A 20,217-nucleotide genomic window follows, 5' to 3' on the forward strand; every position below is an offset into this window, starting at 1 on the left:
GCTGGTACTATTCATTGCTGTACATTTTAATTTTTCATTTTATCTAAAGTCATTTACTAACATAATTATTATGGGGCTAGATAGATGGCTCAGTGGTTGAGACTATATACTGCTCTTCTAGGGGACTACAGTTCAGGACCCACACCCACGTCAGTCAGCTCACAACTCCCTATGTCTCCGGCTCCAAGAAATCTGACATCCTTTTCTGGACTGCAGGAGTTCATGTGCATATATACACAGACATGCAACACAATTCAAAATAAATCTAATAAAATAACAATTACTTTTTTCCCTCCCTCTTTTCTTCTCTTTATCTCTCTCTCTCTCTCTCTCTCTCTCTCTCTCTCTCTCTCTCTCTCTCTCTCTCTTTTTCCTTAGATGTAGTTTTACTGTGTAGCCTGGGCTAGCCCTGTATTTGCAATCCTCTTGCCTTAGTTAGCCAAGTAGCAGGAATTACAGGCATGCATCGCTGTTCTCTTCCCCCACCCCCACCAACAGCTACACAATACTCTATCTTGTGGATTAACATCCTTAACAATCATTAAGCTGTTTGCTTTGCTGCAATTGTTGGAAATAGAGCTGCAGGAGCTGGGGACATGTCTCAGTTAGTTAAGCACTTACTTGTCACGTAAGCCTGAGGACTTGAGTTCGAATCTTCAAAAGACACTTAAAGCTAGGTGCAGTAGTGTGCACGTCTGTAATCCCAGACAGTGAGAGGACAGACAGGTGGAGGCAGGAGATTCCTTAGGAGTTCATGATCCAGGAAAGACTGGTGTACACAGGAGGAAGGAGACCCTGACTGAAACAGAAGGTTAGGGCTGATACCTAAGGGCGTGCCTCTGACCTCATCCCCACACTGTGGATGATGCACTCACACACTCATACATACCAATCTGCACGCGTGCGCGCGCGCACACACGCGCGCGCGCACACACACACACACACACACACACACAGATAAAAGGCTGTAGTGTAAATCTGGTGTTAATCATTTCCACATCATATCTGTAGGACAAATTCCTGAAGATGGAATTACTAAGTGAAATGCTATGTACATTTCATAAGCCTTGTCAAACTGTCCTCACATTGCAGGGACACAGGCTCACACCAACAAGGAATGTGAGCTGCTCCCCACCCTCACTCACTGGCTAGCACCAGCAAACATACTATCATTTTTTTTCCTTTGGCTAACCGGATACATTTGCATTTCTTTATTAATGGACAAAGTGGAGCATCTTTTCAAGTGTTTGTGTCTCCTCTTTTAAAAAATATTTTAAAACATTTATGTGTGTGTGTGTGTGTGTGTGTGTGTGTGTGTGTGTGTGTGTGTGTATAGTGTGTACCAGCAGGCACGTGGAAGTCAGAGGATGACTTGGGGGAGTTGGTTGTCTCCTTGTACCATGTCTTGGTGGCAGGTACCTTTACCTGCTGACCCATCTCTACTGTATTCATGTTGTCTTTCTTTTTTGTCTTTGTTTGTTTCGAGACAGGGTTTCTCTATATAACAGCCTTGATTGTCCTGGAACTCACTCTGAAGACCAGGCTGGCCTCGAACTTACAGAGATCTGCCTGCCTCTGCCTCCTGATGCTGTGACTAAAGGCATGTGCCACCACCGCCCAGCTCACATTGTCTTTCTAAGAAACATTTATGCATATGCTCATCCATTTAGAACCAGTCATGCTGGATGATGTAGGAGGAGCAGGTAGATGTGTGCATTCAAGAGGCATAGCCCAGGACATGTGCTGTGGAGGAGAAGGATTTTGAGCTATGGAGTTATTTGTTAAATGCCTCCTACATTTACATATTTCTGTACCTCTCTATGTAACATACATGGGCAAATGTTTGGCTATACACTGAGACGGACAGAGATGGCTTTGATTGAAAGAGATATTTTCCTCCTTTGTGCTTCAATTTATTTATTTATTACTTATTAATAAATAAATATTTATTTCAAGTTTTTGTTTTGCTTTTTACTTGTTTGAGACAAGGCCTCAGGTTGGCCTCAAACTCTGTGTCTTGCTTAGGCTTCTATTGCTGTGATAAAGACCATGACCATGACCGTGGGGAGGAGAGGGTTTATTTGGCTTCCTGATCACAGTCCATCATGAACGGAAGCCAGGGCAGCAACTCAAGGCAGCAAACTAGAAGCAAGAATTGAAGCAGAATCCATGGAGGAAGACTGCTTACTGTCTTGCTCCCCTTGGCTTCTTCAGTTTGCTTATTATACACCCCAAGACCACTTGCCCATGGATGATACCACCCACAGTTAGCTGGACCCTCCCACACCAATCAATAATCAGCTCTACAGAGTTGCCAATGGGTCAGTGTGATAAGCATTTTCTCAATTCAGGCTCCCTCTTCTCAGACAATGGAGCTTGTGTCTAAAAACCTACCTACACTCTCCCTGTGTAGCTGAAAATGGCCTTGAACTCCAGATTCTCTTTCCTCCACCTACTAATCTGAATCACAGATGCAAACTACTGTGCCTGGCCTTTAAAAACTTTCTACATTATAGCCTCTCTGAGGTCAGCCTGGTCTACAGAGTGAGTTCCGGGACAGCCAGGGCTGTTACACAGAGAAACCCTGTCTCAAAAAACAAAAACAAAAACAAGACAACAATAACAACAAAACAAAACAAAAAACAACACCCCTCCAAAAAAACAACAACAAAAATTTTCTACATTGTAAACTCATTGGTACATTGTACTAAAAGTTAGGTGATCCTCTCAGTGTTCAGTTTTTTTTTTTTTAATTTTCTTTTTTGAAAATAGGACACATAGAATTTTTTTTCAGTTAGGAAAAATAAATGTGAAAACATTCACACAAGCTTGCATGTATTTAATATTTATTTCCCTCTCTATGATGATGACCACCTTGGAGGAGAAATGCAGAAATCCACTTCCATGGCTCCTGAGAGGTTGACATGAATCCTAGGACTCCCTGCCCCAAGTTCCTGCTAGATGTGAACTCTCCAGAAACACTGGCGATATTATTAAAATCTCTCCCTACTGGACCTCGTTTGCCTCCAACAGGAACTTAGCAACTCAAAGTGCTAGAAACCTGGCTTCAGGATGCAGACCCCAGAATTTCGTTTCTCGGATGCCAGGTTCAGGCTCTATGTCCAAGGGCGACCCCTGTTGGTGGGATTTAAATTCTCTCTTTTCCCCTACATGAGCTTTTCAGGCTATGGGGATTTATCTGAGGCTCACCATTTTGCTAGAATTCTTGAGATCTACAGGCGGCTCACCCAGCCTCACCATGCTTCTCATTTCTGTTTTCTCAGTCCCTTGTCAGTCTCAGGAAGCCAGGACTAGAGGCTTGGAGAATGAAGCTACAGGTGTGGCCAGCCCTTCCAGCTTCACACAGACATGTAGAGAGCGTCGTAGCTCTGGCGGTGGTCAGTAGGTGGAGTGAGGTGACCTTTGTTTTAAGGGACAGATATGGAATATGGCTGGTGGGCTGATGAAAAACGGCCAGATCCAGGCAGTTTGTGGAGCAGAAGGCAGGCAGGATGTCACAACACACAGGATGAGGTCTGGGGGCTGCATATCTCAGGAAGGTGGTGGGAACCCATCACAGGGTGTGGAGGCTGGGCGGGACTCCATACCCCCAGCCAAGACAACCACTCTTCTCTGGGGGAGGGGGAAATCCTGGTCAGAACTAGAAAGCTAACAGTTCATTTTGTAGCTAGCCTCCATCTCTGCATTTATAAGTCCTTGAATTTAGAGAAGTGTGGCTAGGAAATCCATCAGGTTCATATTGCTGGTATTCACCCAAAAAGAATTACCCATCATATCCTGTCTGTCACAGAGGACCGAGTAGAAGTGATGAGTGGATATGGCTGGATAGTCTGGTTTTAGACATACAGAGCCTGTCTGTAATTCATCAGCATTTTTCCACACCCCAGGCATTGGCCAATGAGAAAGAAAACTAGATACCAGAGGAATGAGCTGGGCACTTTGGATCTTGGAGAAAGCATGACAAAGCACTTCCCAGAGCCCATCCCTTAAGCAGGAGACAACTCTTCATCTCTCAGAGGCCTGTGGAAATGAGCTCTTCTCTTGCTTTGCAGCCTCAGGTCTGTGCTACACTGGCTGAAAAAGGAGGCGTCTCATACATGGCTCCGGAGAGGCTGACCCAAACATACTTTTCTCCACTGGGCACCATGTTCAGATACCCAGCCCACGCCCTAGTGTTTGTGGGCCTGGGGAATGGGTTCCTTAAGAAAGGGACGCAGTGGGTCCTCACAAAGTGAGGACTGGATGGGCACTTTACAAGGGGGTAGGTTCCAGTTCTCTTCTGCTGGAAAGGAAGCCGCCACAGAACCCAGCTTCTGGTGTACTTAGATGTCAAGGACAGGCACAGCTTTGTTTCCAGCTTTCTAGGAAAGGTTTGGAGACGTGCCCCCCATGGTTCCAACAAGTGCCCCAGGCCTTCTGCCCAGAGGACCTAGACAAAGACTTCCAAAGTCTCTACCATAGACTGGCCCCAAGACCCAGACTTAGATTCCCCAAACTGGTGAGTGCTGCCTAGAGAGAAGCCCCTCCTGCATAGCGGTGCCAGGTGCTCGCAGGACCCTGGCAGGCAGGAAGAAAGAAATGTATATTTGGAGACTCCCATTAACCAGAGGAGGGAGCTGAGTGACGAATTCCCAAAGGGGGACAGGATGCACAATTGCAATCAAAGCCCTCATCTTAGAATTAAAATGAAGTGGAAAGAAAACCCTCCATAACACCTTCTGTTTCTTGCTGGGCTCAGAGTGGTTAAGTAGCTGGTGCTCCGGGCACCGAGGAGATGCCACACTCTGTATGGGCTGATTCCTGTGGCAGGGAATAGCTCACCGGTGGTACCTTCTTGTTTTGACCCCTGAGAACATTGGCCAGTGCGGACAAGAGGTTCCGCGTCCCACCACCCTACATGCAGGATAGCAAGCACTAGCTATTAATTAGTACCTATACTCTCCAGTCTCACTGAAATCCTCTCCCCGGGTTCGAGGAAGCCGGTTGGTGATGCTCCTTGTCCATGATGGAGTAACTAGCATGTTCAGAAAACTGGCACGTGTGACGTCACTCTACCTTCCTTCTGGGATGCATGTGGGTATGCATGTCTCAGGGCAGAGGTCAAGCTGCCTGGGGTGTCCGGCCCCAGGAGCTGCCGTCTTGTTTATTTGTGTTTTGAGACGAGGTGTCTCTCCTTCACCTTGAACTTGCCAAGTAGGCTAGGTTGGCTGGCCAGCAAGCCCCTGTCTCTCTACCTCCTCAGAGCTGGGATTATAAACCAGGGCCATCACCCAAGGTCTTTTTACATTGATTCTGGAGATTGAACTCTGGTTTTCAAGTCTGTAAGCACTTTAGTGACTGAGCCACCTCCCTAGTCAATGAGCACTCTGACAGCAAAAGGATACATCTTCCTCTCCAAGGGACCTCCAGACCTACCCAGGCGACTCTGGATTCTGTTGCTATGTCCGCTTACAAAAAGGAGGGGGGTTTGAAATCTAACAGCCGGAATGTAGAGTGGTGGTGACTCTGTGGAAGTCACAGGCCTTTCTTCTCTCTCGCCTGCCAGTCCCCTGTCCCCTGGGGAGGCCACTGGGTTGCAAAGCGCGCTTCCACCGCTACAACCCTCGGAGGCTGGCCGCGCTCGTCCTGGGCTCCAGCGCCCTCACCTGGTGGCGCGGCTTGTCCCAGCCGGGGCTCTCCGGCTTGGGTCTGCGGCTTCCCGAGCTGCCGCCAGAGCCCGCCCGGGTCCGGCCCCCACAGGCCGCCCACCTCGGTGAGTGGGAGGACGCTGCCCCGAGACGGGGAGGGGGGGGGCGGGGGGGTGCTGGATGAGTGCGGGCGCCGGGGGCTCCAGGAGGAGGAGCCAGCCCCGGAAGGCGGCTATAAAAAGCGGCGGCTCGGGCTGGCAGCTCCGAGCTAGCTAGTAAGCCAGCGAGCGCGGAGCCGAGAGAGGAGCGCCTGGGGCGCAGAGTGGCAGTGGTCTGGTGCTGGGGGCTCACTGAGCTGAGTGAGGATCGGATCTGCACCCCACTTCCCGCGCGCTCTCGTCCAGTTGGCTCTCGCTCGGGAGCTCGACGCGTGGGATCAGATATCATACTCCGGGATGCTGCACTCCAGGTCCCCGAGGCGTGGCACTGTCTCGGTCATCAACCGGAGGTAAGAGGACCGCGGAGGTAAGAGGACCCGGGCTGGGGCGCGAGGGCTGCATGGATTTAGTCTTGGAGGGGAGAGGACAGTCGGAATTCAGCGCCTCGCCTCGGTTTAGGGAAAACATTGCCCTCCGTCGGCCCCCTTGTCCAGCTGTTCTGTGCTGTCTGCCTCTGTCTGTCTGTCCGCCTGCCTGCTTGTCTGTCTGCCCGTCTGCCCATGTGTCTCTGCCTGCCTGCCTGCTTGTCTGTCTCCCCGTGAGTGTATTGGTGGGCACACGCCCCCGTCCCCGTCCTCCGTGGTCGTCTCTGAGGTCTTTACAAGCGGCAGGTGTTGGGGACACCAACGTCCAGGAACGCATTCGACGGGAGGCAGATCTCTGCTTTGCTTAGCTTGTCCTCCTGTGAATGGCACTAAGATGCTCACACAAACAACAGTGTCTCGCCGAAGAGGAATGGCCCCGAAGCAGGTCTCAGAAGGAGCTCAGTACAGTGAGCGAGCTTACCCTGGGCTAGTGGTCGCGAGCCTCACAAGTCTGCACCTTGTCGCTTCCGCGTTTGGCAAGGTCTTCTGGGTTCCCTCGTCAGCCCCTGCCGTCCCAGCGATGCGCTGGCACGGGGCGAGAGGAGATGATCTGATGTTAGACGACCTCGATGGTCCCTGCTGATATTGAAGCAAACACCAAGCCTGGCAGCACTGCAGGAATGTTTGTTGGCCCCTCGCAACGGACGTCACCTGCAAGAAGGGTCTCGCTAGATTGACAGGAAAACAAAGGTCTCATCAGGGCACAAGAGTCGTACACGGTTCTCCAGTTCTCCTCTCTGGGAATGAGGTCCGGGGAGATTTCGGAATGGACCCGGGAGAATGCGTGTGTTCTTGATAAGAGGGGCGGTGCATCCTTGTTCCCCAAGAGTTGGACATTCCGCCCGCGCCCCGTCTGAAGTTCTCAGTACTGCTCCGACCAGCCAACTTTGCCCACAGGTAAGAACTCCCTTTTAAAGCTAAGTTTTGATGTGAGAGCCACGGCCTGGCTGAAGCCCTGTCCAGGAGACAGTGAGCCAGGAAGTCGTCTCCATGTCAGTGGTGTGGAGAGGGACCCCAGGCGCGCCCGCGGGCGGGGAACGGGCGGCTCTGCGTGCCCAGGCGCGGAGCCACCATGGACAGCTCCCAGCTACTTCCGCCACTCGGGGCCTGTGGCCGTGAGTCTGGAGCAGGCAGGCGCCTCCTTCCGATTCAGGTGTTGAGACACTGGGAAGGTAGAAAGGGACTAAAAGACCTGTGGACCTAGGTGTTCATTTTGGAGGCACTAACCACTCAGGAGGGAGTCTACCCTGCCAGGGGCTGTGGTTTTTTACCAGGCCCCTGCAGAGCTTGCATTCTGCGTAGCCTCTTAATGCCACTTGAGTTTTATGTGGCCCTGTGGAGATCCCTCAGAGGTGTGGCAGGTGTGCAACCTTTGTTACGTGATCCAGACAGTGAGATAAAAGCATATGTAATTAGGTATAGAACTAAACTGCTTTCAGTGTAGGACATAAGGTCATGTTGTTTTTTTTTTTAAAACAATTTAATAAATATGGTAATGAATCAGTATTTTAGCTTCACAGTTTATGACAGAATGGAGAAGAAACCAAGTAAGACAAAATTACAAGGAAGTATCTGAGTGGGTGTGCAAAACCAGCTACACTCTTTCTGATCCTAACAGAGCCTTCTAGAGAAGGGCTCTGGAGGCAGCTTCTAAGGGCTCCGCTTATCCCAGTAGATGACGGTTCCAACTGATTGCTTGGGAATCGGGCAAGGGGTTGTTTCCTTCTTCTAGTAAGAAATGATGCTGGATGGGCTCTTCTTGTGAGCCCCACTTAGACCAGTGGTTCCAAACCTTCCCAACGCTGTGACCCTTTAATACAGGTCCTCATGGTGTGCTGACCCCCAACCATACAATTGCTTTCTTTTGTTGCTACTTCATAACTGTAATTTTGCTAGTGTTATAAATCATAATGTAAATATCTATGTTTTCTGATGGAATTCGGGGGTTGTGACTCAAGAGTTGAGGACCACTTACCTATACCAAAATACAGTAGTGTGTGTATGTATGTGTGTTCCTTTATTTTAAAAATTACAAGAAATCAGAAGGTCTTTTCTGCTTGTGGCAGCAGCATATGTATAATAAATAATAAGAACAAGGGAAGGGGAAGGAGGAGAGAGAGAGAAATCTGTGACTTTGGGAAAGTCAACTAAACTGATACCTGTTTCCTCATCTGTAAGTGGAGACAAGTGGACCCCACCAGTAAGTGGCCAGGGAAATTGCTAGTATACGGCAAAGCATTTAAGTCTAGTGCTGAGCAGAGAGAACTCCTAAAATGGTACGGTTACAGGTGCCTTTCAAAGTGCTATGCATTTTCTGAATTACGTTTCCCAGCCCCGTGTCCTCTTTCCTAACCCAGTAACTGGTTGGGAGTAACTCCGCCATTTTATTGTCATGTTTGACAACTCACTGAGGGAATTGAAGAAAGTGCTGAAGGAAGATAAGTGGAGGGATTTTTATGAGAGGCCAATCAGATCCTTGCTTCTCCACCTGTACCACTTGGAGGAAGCATTTTCTTTTTAAAGAAGTCATTTTCAGCCCATCATTCCAGCACTTTGATCTAGATGATCGTTTCTTCCTGCACTTTTCCTCACACAATCTGCTAAGGAGCCCCACTGAGGCACAGCCCCCCTGGGGTACAGGTATGGAGGGTCTCCAAGGCCTTCTTTCTAGATAAAGTTCTGGTTACCTGTAGAAGAGAGATGCTGGCTTTGTCAGACCTCGAGTGGTCACGCCACACACCCTCTTACATGCTTGAGTTTTGCTGGGACGTGACAACCCGGTCAAGACACTTTGCTCACAATGTTTTGGTCCTCACTAGATTTGGAGGTCCCCTTAAGTTCTTCATTTTGGGGTTCTATCTGATAGAAACAACTAGCATATGACATGCCAAAGAAATGGATGATGGAGCGACAAGCACGCAGTATTGTAGTCAGACCTCCCCCGGGAGTGTGCATGTACACGTGCCTATTCCTGCCAGTTTCACATTCTAGTGTGCTCAGATTTTCCTTCGTTCCCTCTCTCAGTAGATCAGAAGGAATCTTTGTTTCCTCCACTTGAAAGGAGTTCCCGAGCAGCCCACAGATGCTGGGAGTCTTTCTGTGACTTTCCTCTGCTGCTGATGTGACTACATAAGAAGGATCTGGGTCTCCAACTCACCCTGAAGTCCGGGCTGTCTTCTGGGCATGACGGAGTCCAGTGTCCCTGCAGCTTCCAGGTAAGAAAATGACTGAACCATAGAACACTCCTGGGAGGCAAGGTCGGTGAGGGGAGGAAGAAAGGAACTCATTATTGGTTCTGTTGCATTCTGTCTGTCTGTGGCAGCTGTGTCTGAGTCTTTGGGGGCAGACCGATCTGTTGGCAAGGATGACATTTGGTGAGAAGGGCCAGTGGGATGGCAAGGCATCTCTAGTTACTCTTATTGGCTCCTTTGGAAGCCTGTGGCATAAGTGACCCCTTTTAGTCCTGTGTGGTGTTGGCAGATCAGCACCATCACGCAGATTAAGTGCACTTTGCATTTTATCTATAGCTCAAAAGGCCCATGCTTGCATGGAGCTTGGCTGCCCAAAGGGAACAAAGTTATGTGTGTGAGCTTCATCCACAAGATTCCCCAACTGTGGCAGTCTGAGTGACATGTATCTTTGCGCATGGTGGCAAATACACAGGTGTTTGATCTTAGCAGACTAACGTGGCAGCTGTCTTTTGTGGTTTTCATCGCTGTGATGGGAGCTCCAGTTTCCTTTGAATGGGGACTAGGAGGATCTTGCTCGCCTAACTTTGGTTGGGTTGGCAGCAGTTGGGAGTGGGCAGTGGGGACATGCTCAGGGCCATGTGTTTCTTCATGTTGCTTTGCCAGCTTCTCGGCATGGTCTTCACATCCCCCAAAGCCTTACACATGGGAACTGTGCAGATTTGGATAGGATGGTGCCTGTCATGGTGACTTTTTATTAGTTTCCACACCTTGCTGTCTAGCCACTCCCTTGGGACCATCCTGGCCTCTCTGGCAGGTTCCACAGTTTTCCCTTTATCTTCTGTCTGCCCTGGTGCCAGACTTTGTTCTAGCCTAGGTTTCTGGCAGGGAGGCTTCTTGCTGAGAATGTCATCAAATATACATTATACTGCTCCTCAGTTCCCTTGGTGCCAGGAAACACACTTACCCACCCAGAGGAGCTCCTTCTTACCCTTGTTATTTTCCAGGGCTTGTCCCTAGACTCTGCTTGGCTCCTCTAGGTTCTTCTTGGCTCCAGGAAGCTAATAGGGCTTTCTCTTCCAAGCCCTGCAAAGGAAGGATCCTTTGGAAGCCTAGGAAGGTTTTCCCTGCAAAGGTACCCACTCTGAGCAGGTATCTCTCTCTCTCCACCCTAGACTTCTTGCCTCGGGAACTTGTGAGGCATTTGTAAGGCATTTGCTCTGAATCTTCTGCAAGGGCAGTGAGACCATGGGATTAGTCACAACTTTAGAGTGCTTGAAACACTGCTTTGGAAAGAGCTATGCCCTTTTTCTCCATCTGTGAGGAACTAAGTAAGCCATCAGGCATTTTCTATTACAAGGAAGTCATGAACAGAGGCTGTTGGCTTTGCCACGCAGAGTGTCTATCCTGTTTCTAGGGACAAGAAGTCTGAAGGCTTCTTCAGCAGCCTACTACAAGCTACCCTGCCTTGAGCTGAGTGGTTCGTGCTATTGCCCGAATCTTTATAGCTGTAGGGCATGGTGCTGAAGACATTATAGTGAACATGAAGGAAGGACTCAGACTCCTTTTGATCAGGAAAGATGAAGGGCACTGGAGCAACCCTTGGAAACTGGATAGAAGGTGATGATCATTGCCATTCTGCTCCTAACCTAGACTGGCTGTCAGATTTGGGGAAGGGTCCTTGGCTCTTCCAATTTTCTGTTTTCTTACATTAGAGGAGTTTCCTGAGCTTGAACATGTAAATAAGCTACAGTGAGGCTTGAGAGAGCACAACTCTGGCTTGGCAGATGAGGAGTGGATTTAGGAGGTCAGCATTTCTAACAAGTTCATGGGGGGTGGAATGCTTCTGATTCTGAAACTCCCCTTGACATTCTGTGACTCAGACTAACTCAGTTTGGTGTCGTTTAAGTCAATTTCTGATGTTGAAGTAGATGGAGCCAAGCTGGCCCATGACCTCTTAGTGACCTTATAAAGACCCTTCAAATTCCCGGAGATAATTATGGTCATTCCTAAGCTGTCTTATCAGCAGACTAAATATCTTGAACCCCTTTTCCCTGTCATAATAAATTTCCCCAAATTCTCTGGACCCAGTCACTTTTAAGCACAAGATTATTGTGTAAATGGCAATTTATCTTTGCCTGGCAGAAGCATTTGAATGCAATTTTGGTGGCATTAAGAGATCATTTGAGGAATTTCATCTAACTCTGGTTCCAGACAGTGAGAATGCATGTTTACATTTAAACAACTTTCCTGGACTCTAAAAGGTTTTTTTTTTTTTTTTTAAAAAAAAAAAAAAAGTGAGCATTAAATTTAAAGCCCCAATTGTCATCCTCAGTCCCCCATCCTTGCAGTGTTCCTGCAAGAGTAGGGTGTCCACAACAGATGCATTTTGGGTACCGGAGATGCAGGTGCACTCTTCCACTCTGTCATCCACCACCACATCTGGAGACTGAAAACAGAGAAGGCTGTGTGGTGGGCCTTGAATTAATTTCTGGGGAGATGGATTTGAGGACATGCTCCAAGATCTCTAGGAGTTAACAGTCTAGAGGAAGGACAGACCTCCAGGTCAGAAGTTTCTCCACAGAGTGAGGGGGACCAGGAAAGATGGCTCACAGGGAAGAGGTTAGGACTGAGCTGGGGGATCAGAGGAGCCATTGACTCAGCTGGAGGTGAAGCCAGGAAGCTTCGTGGAAGTCTGGAAGGGTTAATAGGCATAGATAATAATGGGATTCTGAGAGGGAAGCTCCGAAACATTCCACAGAGAGAGAAGGGCACAGAGAAAGATGCAGAAGCACCAACAGTCCCAAATGGCTCACTTCTTGCAACTCTCAGGTGCCTATCTGACTCAGGGACATAGGCCCCCTGACATGCCCAGACCTTGGGCTACATCATGGAGAAGAGCAAGCCTGTCAAACAGTGGCAGATCTCGGGGCCTTTTGTCTCCTGGACTAGAGGTTTAAAAAAGGACTTTAACTATAAAATGTTTTATTCCTATAAAATCTGACTAAGTCCCATTCACAAACCAGGTTTAAAAAAAAAAAAGTATCTATGGCGAGGAGGGGAGCAGTGTTTGTCTTGAGACCCACAAGAGATTCCAAAGATCCTTCTGTGTTCCCAGGCACACAGTTGAAAAGCCTTTTTCCTAAGATTTTTGTGTTTTGCTCCAGGCAGCCATATTAATGGTGTTATCTTAGTTTCAGTACAGTCTATCTTGCTCTGTCTTTTAAATATTTTGATGTCTTGCTGGTTTTTTTCTTAATGGTGTGTGTATGTGTGTGTCATCAATTTTCAAAGAAATAAGACCAGAGTCCTTTTGCATGTATTAACCTAAAGAATACAGAGGATAAGGGTTACTACTGGCAAAGACTCTCTGACAGAAAACTCCAGCTGAGCTCACCATGGGAGGAAGCAATACAGCTGTGAGCTATCTGCAAAAATAGGCTGTTTATTTTCAAACCTGTCAATCAGTCTTAAGCCTCCTAAGACTTTCATATGTTATAAAAGCCGGTAATGAAAAAAATTAGTTTATTTCCTGGATGTAAAATGCCAACACATTCTACAGAGGACCTTGGATCTCCTTTCATTAATGCAAGACAGCCCAATTCGAATGCAAAGTGTTTTTGAAGGAGGAGACCTAGAAAGGGAGATAAGGCTGATATAGAAGACTTTGGCTAGCAAGGTAGTTCAAGTGCGGCTTTTGTGAGTCCCCTGCAAAACTCTCTTTTAAGGAGAAAATTGATACCCTGAGTGGGACACCATTTGAATAAGACCTGCCCTTCCCTGATGAGTGGTCCCGGTCATTTAAAGGGGATCAGGAAAGCCACTTCTGGGGTTGGTGCTAGTTCTTCCAGCATAACCATATCGACTATTTAAGATGGTGAAGACAAGTCTTGTTTAGTCCAGAGAACTTAGAAAACACTCACCCTTCAGAAGAACCTATTGGGTATGTGAGAAACCCAGGCACAGGCAAACAGCATGCTGGCACATAGGTTCTACCAGGATAGGCATCTGTGGTTGCCCAGGGTTCCTTCTGTTAATTGGCACTTTCAGGGAAGGCTGGAGAAAAAGGTGACTGTGACTCTACTCTCTGGGGAGCATCTGGCCTTCACCCCACATTGCCACAGCAGCCGGAACCCTTCACGAAGACTGGCTCCCAAGGCACGGAGTCTTCGCCTTTCCCTCCTTCTTAGGCTTTTCCTTGGGCTTCATACACTCAGGGTAGTTTCTGCATTGTCCTGGTGTCTCAGCAGAGGTGACCACAGACCCTGGTTCTCTCAGGCACATGGAACTGTCTGGGAGACTAGCTGACAAGCCTGAGTCCTCAATGACAGGGGTGTGGAGAGGCCACTGCTCGGCTGTAACTAAACTTCACCTCTTCTTCCCTCCACGTTCCCGAGGCGGGCATGCTATCTGCAGGTGGGATTTGAGGACACAGGTGTAGACCTGTGTGGTGTTTCTGCCCAGCTTTTAGCTCAAGGCATCACTCTCCTGCCTTCTTTATCAAAACATGTTTTTTTTTTGTGTGTGTGTGTGTGTGTGTGTGTGTACTTGTTTGCACATACATGTGGAGGCCAGAGGTGGATATCTTTCTCAGTCTTTCTCTGCAGTTTTGAGAAAACATTTCTCACTGAACCTAGAGCTCACACCTTCAACTGTCAGCTGGTCAGTGAACTTTAGAGAGCCCCTTGTCCCTGTCACCCCAGAGCTGGGATTATAAACACATGCCATTCTTCCTGAAGACCAAATTCAGGCCCTCCTGCTTGTACAGCAAGCTTTTCACCAGCTGAGCCATCGGCATGCTGTGCCTCCTGGAGAAGACACTTGTCGCACTGTCTGGTGGGACACTTGTTCCTGCCCTGTCTCACTGTGTGATGGGACACAGCTGTCCTCCCTCTAATGAACAGTAGAGATCAGCCCCCAAAGCTGAGCGCACAGAGAGCAAGCTTGAGTGGGGAAAAAAAAACAACAACCCGTTTTTAAACAAGCTGGTGGTTTGTGACAAGCACATTTCAAAGCTGGATTGCAGGCGCTGAGTAATCTGCGCGTGTGTTCATTTTCCAAAGGATAGGGTTCAAAAAAAAAAAAAAAAACCTCAGACACCACTGCTAAGTACTTTTCCTTTCCTCCCCTTGAAAAATCATGCTGTTTTCAGAGGAATTAAATCCATACATTTCAGATCCATTTCCATGTTACTCAGCAAAATGCTGCATTTCTCTGCTGTTGCTCAAGCCTGAGTGAGGTCACACATTCCTCTTTGCCCTGACTCATGTTCACGGTTCACAGCTGAGTGACTCTGCAGCCATTCACTGCACACTAGGAAGCATATAAGCCAGAGGCAAAGGGGAAAATCATCCATTATACTGGCTCTATTCTTACTTAGAGTTTTGTTCCTGCTTCTTCATGGGTGTTTTAACTGGATTTTTACATGTTGGATTGCAGTGTCATTTATATACTAAGGACCAAGCTTTCTGACCCTCCTGAGGTTTTGTCTGTTTAGCTCACACACACACACACACACACACACACACACACACACACACACACACACACGCACGCACACACGTGCAAGCACTCTTCATTTTATACCTAAGGTAAGTATTTTACTTGCCTGACCCTAGGTCATGGTGGCTCAAACAAGCCTCTGGGGATGCTAAGGGCACTTGTGACTCTGTTGAGATGTGAGACTCTGGAACTGAGGCACGAGAGGCACATGATTCAGGAACCTAAGTTACCCATTTCCTCTTCCCCTGTTTACCTGTGTGTCTGGCTAAGGAAGAAACGAGTGGCCTGTGGGAGGACCTTCTGCAGATTTCATTGTACTGTAATGCAGCTGTGCCTGTGACTTCTTCCCTTACCCCCTTTCTCTAGGACTGCATTGCATCCCAAGCTGGCCTAGAACTTACTATGTGGCTGAGGATAACCTGGAATTTTTGGTTCTCCTGCCTCTACCTCCTAAGTACTGGGAATATAGGCATATGCCACCAGGCTCATTGTCTGTGATATTGGGGATAGAATCCAAGGTCCTGTGCATGCTGGGTAAACATTCCACTGATGGAGCTATGTCCCCAGCCCATATCCCAGGACTTTCTAAAAAGGCACTGATACCAACCAACAGATTCCTCTGTTTTGTTCCAGGTAGTGAGAGAAAAAGCAGTTGTAGGGTTTGGGCTTTGGGACTCCCTTCTTACTGAAATACTTTGCAAAGGCACAAAGGTCTGGCCATGTCGTTGGTATATAAAGGCATCCCAACAGTTGGGCGATGATGCTGACCACGTAATTGTGAGTTAGATGTGTGTCTGGGCTTCTCAGGTGGCTGAGGAAGAGTTTACATGTGATTCAGATTTTAAAATCATAGGGTATGGTTGGTGCAAATGGCAGCGTATCGACGTCTGGAATTTTCTGAGAATGATCATGGAATGAAAGTATTTTTTCCTTTAAACATACCCATATACTGTTGCTTTAAATAAGAAGCTATTCCTGACATAAAAACAGAGGTGATGGTTCTTACAAATCTTGCTTCATAAGCATGAACTTGAACCCATGCTTTGCGGAGGTTGCCTGAGGACACTGGGATCTGGGGACAGGAAGGGGAGTCATGATTTGAACAGCGTGTGTGCTTCTTTCACAGATGTTTGGTGACCACTCTGGAGAACGTGGTTTCTTTTAGCTGGAGATGATTTCTATGTCCATGGGATGCCTTTATATACCAACAGTGCAGTCCATAGCCCTTTCCTCATTCAGAAACAGAATCCCGAGCTGGTGCAGAGCAGAGACTTGTGTGTCATTTTTGCCAATGACTAGCACGTAGTCGGAACTCACAAAGTTCTTGTTAGGTCTCACAGCCTGTCCAAATGTCTAGAAATGAGCTCACATCTGGACTATAGGGGGATTTTCTTTCAGAGAAAAGCCAGCATTCCTCAGGAACTTCTGAAACCAGTTAGTGCCCAGCTGGCAGAAGGGACACTTTGCTGCGTAGCTATATACCTGTGGTTGGTATATCACAGCCCTCCATGCCAGTCTCCTGGCCTTTCCTCCCCACAGCTACTCACCCTTCTTATCACCTGCTATTCTATTCCCTACTATTCAGACTCTGTCTGTGTCTCTGTCTCTGTCTCTCTCTCCTTTCTCTCTCCTCTATTCTCTCTCTCTTGCTGTCTCACTGTCTCTACTGTTCTCTCCTTCTCTCCTGCTTCCCTAACTCTGGTCATGTTCAGCCTGCTGCTGCCATGTTCATTTCATTATTTTTTCTCTCTACTCTCTAATCTTTACAATAGAAACCCTAACCATATCATGGAGCAGTCATGTCATGTTGGCAGTTTTGTTGTTGCTGTTGTTTTGTTTACTGCCCCCCCCCCTACTCTTTCCTTTTTCCTTTGAAACAGTGTCTCACTAAGTTACCAGCCTGGCCTTCAACTAACTGCATAGCCCTAGCAAGCCTTTCAATCCTCCTGCCTCAACCTCCTGAGTAGCTGGGATTTCAGGTCTGGACTACCAGAGCTGGCAGTGTTAATTCTTCTATGTTTTGCTCTGCGAGTGTCGCAAAAGTAGCAGTTCTTGGTAACCTTCTGAGACGTCTGTGCTCCTGTCGCCCTGGGTTGATACCTAACATGTAAATTACTATCTGGGTTCCCCCCACCCCCAGACAAGTTTCTATATGTAGCTTTGCACCATTCCTGGAACTTACTCTGTAGCCCAGGCTGGCCTCCAACTCACAGAGATCCACATGGCTCTGCCTCCCAAGTGCTGGGATTAAAGGTGTGCGCCAACTATCTGGGGTTTATTGAACACTTACAAAATTTAGATCCATGTGAAACACTTTGTACACAGCACCTCACTTTATCTAACTGACAAACCTTTGTTCCATTTTGCAGATGGAGGGGGCCCAGTGAGGTGGCATGATTTAGTCAAGATTACCCAGTTTGAGGTGGTAGAACTGAAAACTGGGACTGGGGGCTACATGACCTAAAAGGCCATGTTCTTAGTAATGACTGCTGTGGCCTGACTCTTGAGTTTTGGCAAAATGTGTTTAGGGGAATGTTATCCTTCTCAGTAGAGCAAGTTGAAAGGAATTCCAACCCTAAGGCAACTGTTAAGTGTGGATCTTTTCTGACACCAGAGATTAAGGATAGTATCATTGTCTCTCCACAATGGAGAAGCTCACAGTTTAGCTGGAGAGATAGACAGACAACCCTCTTACAATCTGGGCTGTAAGAAGGTGTGAACAAAGCAATATGGAGTGTCACTCCAGAGAAAGCACAAACAGCTAGCTCTGCAGGGAAGGCTTCTCGGCAGGCTGCAGGCATCCTGGAGGAAGTGATCAGCTCTTAAACAAGAGTGCAGTTTGCAGGCCAGAGAGGGTTAGGAAGGAAGGAAGGAAAGAAGAGCCTTGGCCAAGGGAAGAGGATCTGGGAAATGGGTACTTGGAGAAGGTCTCTGAGTCTCCTGGGACTGGGAATGAGACCCCGAGGGAGGAGAAGGTGAAGATTGCTTTGAAAGCTCAGTCTGAAAGCCTAAGCCTTTAACTTCAGTATCTCTGAATGGAGACAAGAGTGACCAGGATGCAGGCATTAGTTCCTGGGGTGGGGTGGGGGAGTGGGGGTGGGTGGGTGGGGAGGTGGCTTAGGCAAAGATTGTGGTATTCCTGGCAGCCAGTGCATTCCAGAATCCCCATGGAGAGGCTAATGGTTCCAGCCCTGAGCAGACTCTCAGACCTGAGGGTGCCAGGCTTACTCATTTTGCATGCAGGGAGCTCTGCATGCAAAGCATCCTGGAGTCTTAGGGTTGACTCCCTGGGACTTGGGTTTGGTTGCCATGCAGAAGAGTCTCAAGGCTTTGAGGAAATGTTTCTGGACTCAACATTTATCTCAATTGCCTGATAATATCCTCCTGTACTGTTTGAGGAATCCTGGTTTTTCTGTGTCCAGCATCAGGACAGGGACAGCGTATTCATTCTGTAGCCTCTGATGATGTTTAAAGTTTTTCCTGATTCTTCAAAACTTCTTGTGATGCTCAGCTTCTGCCTTTGCCATAGAATGTCTTTTCAACCAAAACGTATCCTTTGCTTGCTGCTGTCCCATAGAAGTTCAGTGGGAGCCGCAGACAGAATCAGAGTGTTCTTACCATCCCTTAAAATGAAAAAGAGTGGGCAAAATTAATTTTTATGGGACTGGATAGATGATTCAGCAGGTAAAGTGCTTGCATCATAAGCATGAGGACCAGAGCTCAGAGCTCCCACATCCATGTAAATGCTGGGTGGGTGTGGCGGCCCACCCTTAATCCCAGCCGTCACCTAGAGAGCAGAAATAGGGGATTCCCAGAGCAAGTGGGATAGCTAGACTAACTGAACTGGAAAGCTCTGGGTTCAAATGAGAGAACTTTTCTCAACATTTATAAGGTAGAGTATGGTTGACCGATATCCAACATCAACTTCTGGCTTCCATGTACACACACACACACACACACACACACACACGCACGCACGCACGCACGCACGCACGCACACGCACGCACACACACGCACACACATACATACACACAAATACAGACACATATACAAACAATGCATACACACATGTATAAAAAGCTCATTAGTTTTCACAATATACTTTCTTATAGTCTAACGCATACAAAATATTGCAGCTTCAGCAATAGTTCACAGATAGTCTAAAAATACTGAGATAGTGCAGCTTCTTATAACAAGTCTTCAAAATTAGTGTGTATCTTTCACTTAGGGCACATCTCAACCACCCTACCTGCTCTTCCATCTCTCCCGTCTTCCAGCTGGGTGTGGCTAGAGGGACAGTGTGGTCCAGAGGGAGTCAGCAAGGAGAAGCAGAACACAGCACACATGCACACACTTCTAACTGTGGTCAGTGACTTGACTCAAAGGTTGCAAGGTCTCAGGAGGGACAAAAGTCAGGGCATCTGGCTGCAGGTGGCTGGTAGAAGTGGGAGTAGGGAAAAGTTTTGTTTTGTTTTGTTTTAATTTTAAATGGATCCCTCCGGTAGCTCTCAGAAGATTCATATTCATGTGAGTGGGGGTGGGTGTTGATAGGCACTGGTTAGCAAGAAAAGAGACACAGGAGGCTAGGAGGCTGGGGTCAAGACAGAGTAAGGGAGTCTGAGAGGGGGAGAAAAAGAGTACAGATGGGTCTGAGTGGGGTTCAGGAGATACAATGAACATCGTTTGATGGCGGACTGAACACAGGCTGATGGAGGAGGAGAGGTCCTGGAAGCTCCGTGTGTTGGAAGACTAGAGAAGGTTTGGGCTAGACATATGTATGCTAGGCCACTGGTTGATCAAGCAAGGAACTCTAAAAATTCAACAGCATTATCCAGTGCTCAAAAAAAAAAAAAAAAAAAACAAAAAACCAAATCACTTTCTTTAAAATACTGTGGAATTCTAGTTAGCTCTCGTTAAGAATATTAAGAGAGGCCGGGCGGTGGTGGTGCACGCCTTTAATCCCAGCACTCGGGAGGCAGAGGCAGGTGGATCTCTGTGAGTTCGAGGCCAGCCTGGGCTACCAAGTGAGTTCTAGGAAAGGCGCAAAGCTACACAAGAGAAACCCTGTCTGGAAAAAAAAAGGAAAAAAAAAAAAAGAATATTAAGAGATTACTTTTGATCTATTTTACAGTTTATTATTATATTATTATTGTTCATAAAACTAAGCAAGTAAGCAGAGATTTGGGTTATCTTCTTTGTTGGTCACTCTCAGAACGGTAGAGTGAGTCATAAATGTGATCTGTGGTGAGATTCCGGGCCACTAGCATGTGCCTTCGACACTCCCATTCTTATCCT

General features: G+C 47.6%; 1 protein-coding gene across 1 annotated transcript in view; it reads left to right on the forward strand.

Moving 5' to 3' along the window:
• Window positions 1-5,851: 5,851 nt before the first annotated feature.
• Window positions 5,852-20,217, forward strand: part of LOC114696234 (cell migration inducing hyaluronidase 1) — a 158,700-nt gene continuing 144,334 nt past the window's right edge. The window contains exon 1 of the mRNA XM_028873827.2: window positions 5,852-6,156. Within this exon, the coding sequence (XP_028729660.1) occupies window positions 6,104-6,156 (53 nt within the window). The 5' untranslated portion in view covers window positions 5,852-6,103. The remainder of the gene's footprint in view (window positions 6,157-20,217) is intronic.

This window comes from Peromyscus leucopus, chromosome 1 (genome assembly GCF_004664715.2).
Source record: "Peromyscus leucopus breed LL Stock chromosome 1, UCI_PerLeu_2.1, whole genome shotgun sequence".
NCBI lineage: Eukaryota > Metazoa > Chordata > Mammalia > Rodentia > Cricetidae > Peromyscus > Peromyscus leucopus.